At 52.6% G+C, this 5,941-nt stretch overlaps 1 protein-coding gene across 1 annotated transcript; it reads left to right on the forward strand.

Moving 5' to 3' along the window:
* Window positions 1–257: 257 nt before the first annotated feature.
* Window positions 258–1,184, forward strand: LOC141917165 (olfactory receptor 14A16-like). Its single transcript, XM_074810250.1, has one exon. It carries the CDS (start codon window positions 258–260, stop codon window positions 1,182–1,184), a length of 927 nt encoding a protein of 308 aa, XP_074666351.1.
* Window positions 1,185–5,941: the final 4,757 nt, after the last annotated feature.

Consider the following 5,941-nt stretch of genomic DNA (forward strand, 5'->3'; position numbering starts at 1 on the left):
CCACTGCTGCAGAGCAGGGCTGACTCGTGGGCAGCCTGCAGGCAGAGGCCCTGCTCTTCATGGTGATTTAATCCAGCACCAACTGGAGTTCCAGAAACAGAACTGAAGAAAATTTTCCTAGAAAAGGAAAAATGGGAGCGTGGGTGCAGTAGGGAGAGGGGTGTTGTGAAATGACATTGATTTCCCTCAGAAAAGTTTCTAATGAATTGTCACTGTTATTTCCTCTTCTGATAGTCCCCCATGTCCAGTGGCAGCAGATGTCCAACAGCAGCTCCATCACTGAGTTCCTCCTCCTGGCATTCGCAGACACACGGGAGCTGCAGCTCTTGCACTTCTGGCTCTTCCTGGGCATCTACCTGGCTGCCCTCCTGGGCAACAGCCTCATCATCACCGCCATTGCCTGTGACCACCACCTGCACACCCCCATGTACTTCTTCCTCCTCAACCTCTCCCTCCTCGACCTGGGCTCCATCTCCACCACTCTCCCCAAAGCCATGGACAATTCCCTCTGGGACAACAGGGACATCTCCTACTCAGGATGTGCTGCCCAGGCCTTTCTCTTTCTCTTCTTAGTCATAGCAGAGTTTAATCTCCTCACTGTCATGTCCTACGACCGCTACGTTGCCATCTGCAAACCCCTGCACTATGGGACCCTCCTGGGCAGCAGAGCTTGTGTCCACATGGCAGCAGCTGCCTGGGGCACTGGGTTTCTCTGGGCTGTGCTGCACACGGCCAACACATTTTCATTACCTCTCTGCAAGGGCAATGCTGTGGACCAGTTCTTCTGTGAAATCCCCCAGATTCTCAAGCTCTCCTGCTCAGACTACTATCTCAGGGAGTTTGGGCTTATCATGGTTGGTGTCTCTTTAGAATTTGGGTGTTTTGTTTTCATTGTGGTGTCCTATGTGCAGATCTTCAGGGTGGTGCTGAGGATCCCCTCTGAGCAGGGACGGCACAAAGCCTTTTCCACGTGCCTCCCTCACGTGGCTGTGGTCTCCCTCTTTATCAACACGGGCATGGTTGTTTACCTGAAACCCCCATCCATCTCGCATTCATCCCTGGACCTGGTGCTGTCATTTCTGTACTCTGTGGTGCCTCCAGCAGTGAACCCCCTCATCTACAGCATGAGGAACCAGGAGATCAAGGATGCCCTGAGGAAACTATATGAATACATATTATTATAGTATTAATAAGGTGTCCATCCTCATATAAATCCCAGGTATTTTGTAAAATCCAATTTATCTTTTGTTCGTCTTTTTCTTTAGATTGCATTTGTTTGTTAAACTATGTTTATGGTCATCAAGTATTATTCACACAACATCTTCTTAGGTTTAGAAAGAATTTTTTCTGAATTTGCCTCTCCTCCATTCTCTTAGATCTCCTCTGGAGCTGGCATCTAGCCCCAGCAGGCAGAAGGGATTCAGGAGCCAAGGGCCCAGCTGCCCCATAGAGGAGCAGACCAGTGCCCTCAGGGCTGCCCCTCACTGTCTCGGCAGGCACTGCCTCTCTGCTGCCTGTGAGGTGGGGCTGTTGCTTCCCTGGAGCCATGGCCAACGTGAGCGACAGGACGTGGCCTTTTCAGTGCTGGGCTCTCCTTTGTTCCACATTATCCTGCTGTGGCCTTGCATTTGTGTCACCACCAACCTCTTGTGTAGCTTCTGACAGTCCCCTTGTGTCCAGTGACACCCCTGTGACTGCAGGCAGGATCAGGCCATGGGAACCAAGGTGTCAGAGCTGGCCTCCATGCCAGCACCACCATCACCAAAGGGGTTCCTCAGGGCACGGCCAGAAGGCTGGACGACTCTCCCAAAGCTGGTATCGGGAATACATTCAAGAAACTGCTCCGTCAAAAAGACATTTGCTCGTTTGAGGTTCTGGATGGTTTCAAGGGACAAGCGCAGAGACCTAGTGGGATCTGTTTAGGGGCCAAGGGCTGGACCAAGACCTCCCTTCTTGGTTGTACATGTGACAGAATCGCAGAATCACAGAAGCATCTAGGTTGGAAAAGACCTTGAAGATCATCTAGTCCAACCATGAAACTCACCCTGACCGTTCCCAGCTCCACCAGATCCCTCAGCACTGGGTCAACCCGACTCTTCAACCCCTCCAGGGATGGGGACTCCCCCCCTGCCCTGGGCAGCCCATTCCAACGCCCAACAACCCCTTCTACAAAGAAATACTTCTTAAGAGCCAGTCTGACCCTGCCCTGGCGCAGCTTGAGGCCATTCCCTCTTGTCCTGGCGATGGTTCCTTGGCTCAAGAGACTCATCCCCCCTCTCTGCACCCTCCTTTCAGGGAGTTGTAGAGGGCCATGAGGTCTCCCCTCAGCCTCCTCTTCTCCAGACTAAACACCCCCAGTTCCCTCAGCCGCTCCCCATCAGACCTGTGCTCCAGACCCTGCAACAGCTCCGTTGCCCTTCTCTGGACACACTTGAGTCATTCAATGTCCTTTTTGGAGTGAGGGGCCCAAAACTGAACCCAGTCATCGAGGGGCAGCCTCACCAGTGTCGAGTCCAGGGGTAAGATCACTTCCCTGTCCCTGCTGGCCACATTATTGCTGATACAAGCCAGGATACCATTGGCCTTCTTGGTCACCTGGGCACACTGCTGGCTCATGTTCAGCCGGCTGTCAATCAACACCCCCAGGTCCCTCTCTGACTGGCAGCTCTCCAGCCACTCCTCCCCAAACCTGTAGCGCTGCTAGGGGTTGTTGTGGCCCAAGTGCAGCACCCGGCATTTGGTCTTATTGAAACTCATACAGTTGGCCTCAGCCCATCGCTCCACCCTGTCTTCACAACACTTGTGCTCGAAGCAATCATAACAGTCTCTAACATACAGCGCCACCCCACCACCTCTCCTTCCTTGTCTATGCCTCCTATAGAGCTTGTAGCCATCAACTGGTACACTCCAGTCATGAGAATCACCCCACCATGTTTCTGCCCATTTTTCAAGGCCCTGTCCAGCCCTGTCCTTGGCCCTTGCTCCATCCAGGGAAGATGGAAAGGGCCTCAGCAGCAGTGAATCCCCTCTGGCTGACTCTGCTTCCTACCCCACCAGCATGGCCAGTGGAGGGTGACCCCATGGCTCCAGGACACCACAGTCTCCTTGATCTGCAGAGCAGCACCGCTGGCTTGGGGCCCTGCAGGAGCACAGAAGAAAGCCAGGACCAGCCAGCTAGGCCAGCTCAGACATGTGAATCTGGGGAAAGGGATGTCCATGGAGAAGATTAAGGCAACAATTCTATGCCTGCAGGGAAGAAGCACGAGAAAGAGAAACCTCTTCCTGCAGGCACCCACTCAGGGCAGAATGCTGTGTTGCTGGACCTGACATTTTGTGCTGGCATAGGAGGAGGGTTTCGGTGTCTGTTGCGGTGTCTGTCCACTCTGGCTTGCACAGGCTCCTCTTGCAGTCGACAGTGGGTCTTCAACCTCCTCAACTGTAATTCATCCTTACAGAACTTCTAAATCACTTGCTTTCTTTGTTGTCTGGGTCTCCAAGCATCTGCTCAGCCCTCACACAGCCTGGGTATTGGCTCACTCCTGGGCACTTCTTTCCAGGTGAGCCCCCTCCAAGTTGCAGTCCCAGGGGTGGTTCTGAGGGGAGATGCTGCTTGGTGTCAGGTCTGCTCCAGAGCAGACAGGGCTGAGCAGGGTGTCCATGAGCAGGGGCTGCCCTCCTGCCTGCTGCAAATGGTCGGGGGGCTGGAACAGAGGTGTCCTCAGAGCCAGCACCCAGACAGGGACCTTTCCCCTGCCTCACCCCTCCCTTTTTGGACGCAGGCAGGTGATGACTGACGAGGGCTGCACTCTGATACTCATGAACAAGGCAGAAGTGGATGAGGATGTGAATGCTGAGGGCAGCTGTGGCTGCAGTGACCATGGCAGAGGAAAAAGACAAACAGCCGAATGACAGCCTTGGCCTGCAGCACAGCACATTTCACATGGTTCAGCATCTGCTTGGCAGGATCCTGGAGAGCCAAGATCCATGGAGCCCTCTTGGAACTTTGGGGACAACAACATCAAAGCCCAGAAAGACCTCAGTGTGATGTTCTGTGACGTAAACAGGCCCTAGCTGGAGGCTGGTGAGGATGGACAGAGATCTTCTAGCTAAAGTGTTCACACACCAGAACGCATTGCACAGGGGTGGGAGAGGGAACAGGTTGTCTAGGAGCTAGATGCAGACATGGCCTTGGGGTACAGGGGTGGAGGCAGGACAGTGAAAGCTCAGATGGGGCTGAAATCAGATAAAGGCTGAGGAAATCATTGTTTTCCCTTCCTCTTCTCCTGGTAAGATCTGCCCCCAGACCTCCCTGGTCCTTGAGTCTCTGACCAACATCTCTGCAGGCAGGGCTACACCCATGGCAGAGGAGGGTGTGCCTGGGGAGCACTTGCACCACTTGGCCACACACAGGTGCACGGGACCAGAGGGGATGTGCCCAAGGGTGCTGGGAGAGCTGCCTGGGGTCATTGCAAGGTTGCTCCTGGTCACCTTTGAAATGTCAGGGCAAACAGGGTGGGAAATGGCAGACATTGCACCTATTTTCAAGCAGGGCAACAAGGAACATCCATGGAACTAAAGGCTGGTCAGTCACATCTCAGTCCCTGGGAAGGTGATGGAGCAAATTCCTTTCAGTAATTCCTTTGCCCACATCCATCAGCTGTTGCTCTCTGAGATGCCCTGGGGTAGCTGAAGTACCCGCAGGGTGCTTGGAAGGGTGGCACAGGACCTATGGGAACCCTTCTGGAGCATTTTCTGGTCACCAGGAAAAGGATCTCCAGACACCTCAGTGGAGACAACTCCTTTGTCTCTATTGACTGGGAGGGGAAGTCTAGACAACTTGATTTGACACAGATATCTGCATGGAGGTGTCTGATGTTGGGGGAGACCAGTGTCTTCCCTTTCTTTACCTACAAAGGAGTCACTCTTCATTTACCCTGGAGGGAATAAAAAAGGAGTGTCCATGGATGATGCAGAGACCCCATTGAGCAGACACTGTAACACAGATGTGTAGAGACAAGTGCAAATCTGGCCACCCAAACCCAGGGTGTTTCGCTGCAGGTGGTCACCCAGCTTCCCCGTATCAGGTGAGAGAGCCTGCCACCTTAGTGGTGACTCTCTTTGTGCGAGGGGTGAGGAGTGGCAAGGATGCTGCTGGGTGGGGAGGGGTTTTAGGGTGCTGGGATCTCTGCAAGACATAGAAATATCTGTCTTTTATGCTGCAGGTCTGAGTATGATAGTAATGTTTAGGAAATGTTAATAAAAATGAAACAATGAAGAGATAAGGGAAGATGAATACCCAAAACATCTTGAACACAGTTTCCAGCTTTTTTACGTTCTTTGTGCTCATTTCCTCCTAGTTTAGTTTTGACTTGTTTTGATATACCAGTCTTTGGGGGATTTCATGAACATTTTTTTAATTACAATTTTAAAGACAAAAATATTTCCAGAACCAGGGTCGGGAGTAGCTACAGGGACACAGATGCCCTAAGTCACAGGGAAAGAGATGCCTGGTGGCAGTGCAGGTGTCCTGGGCCCCTCTGCCTGCCCTCTACCTGCAGCTCCCGAGGGGCTCTGGTCTCCTGCAGGAGACCTCCTGGCCTGGGTGTCAGTGGCCAGTCCCAGGCAAATAGGTCAGATACACCGAGGCGTCTGCAAGGGGCACTCGATGTCCATGGTCAGACAGCTGAGCTCTGCCTGGAAAGGGGGAGAACTGCCTGAGACTTTTAAAAAACACCTGAGCCAAGTTTGTCAGCTGAGATGACTGAAAACTTTTGAATAAAGTGATGAAGTTTTTCCACCATGACCACATGGGAATTACAAGGAAGTGTATGAACTGAAACTGAAGCTCTGAGCTTCAGGGAGTTAGAAGCCTGCCCTTGTCTCTCAGCAGTCTAATTCTCTCTTCAGCCACCTCCTTCACTGTGTTCATATCTCTCATTTC

This window comes from Strix aluco, chromosome 34, assembly GCF_031877795.1.
Source record: "Strix aluco isolate bStrAlu1 chromosome 34, bStrAlu1.hap1, whole genome shotgun sequence".
NCBI classification, from domain to species: domain Eukaryota; kingdom Metazoa; phylum Chordata; class Aves; order Strigiformes; family Strigidae; genus Strix; species Strix aluco.

Excerpts from the sequence above, each read along its gene's own strand:
- LOC141917165 (XM_074810250.1), top strand. The coding sequence starts at position 258 with ATGTCCAACAGCAGCTCCATCACTGAGTTCCTCCTCCTGGCATTCGCA.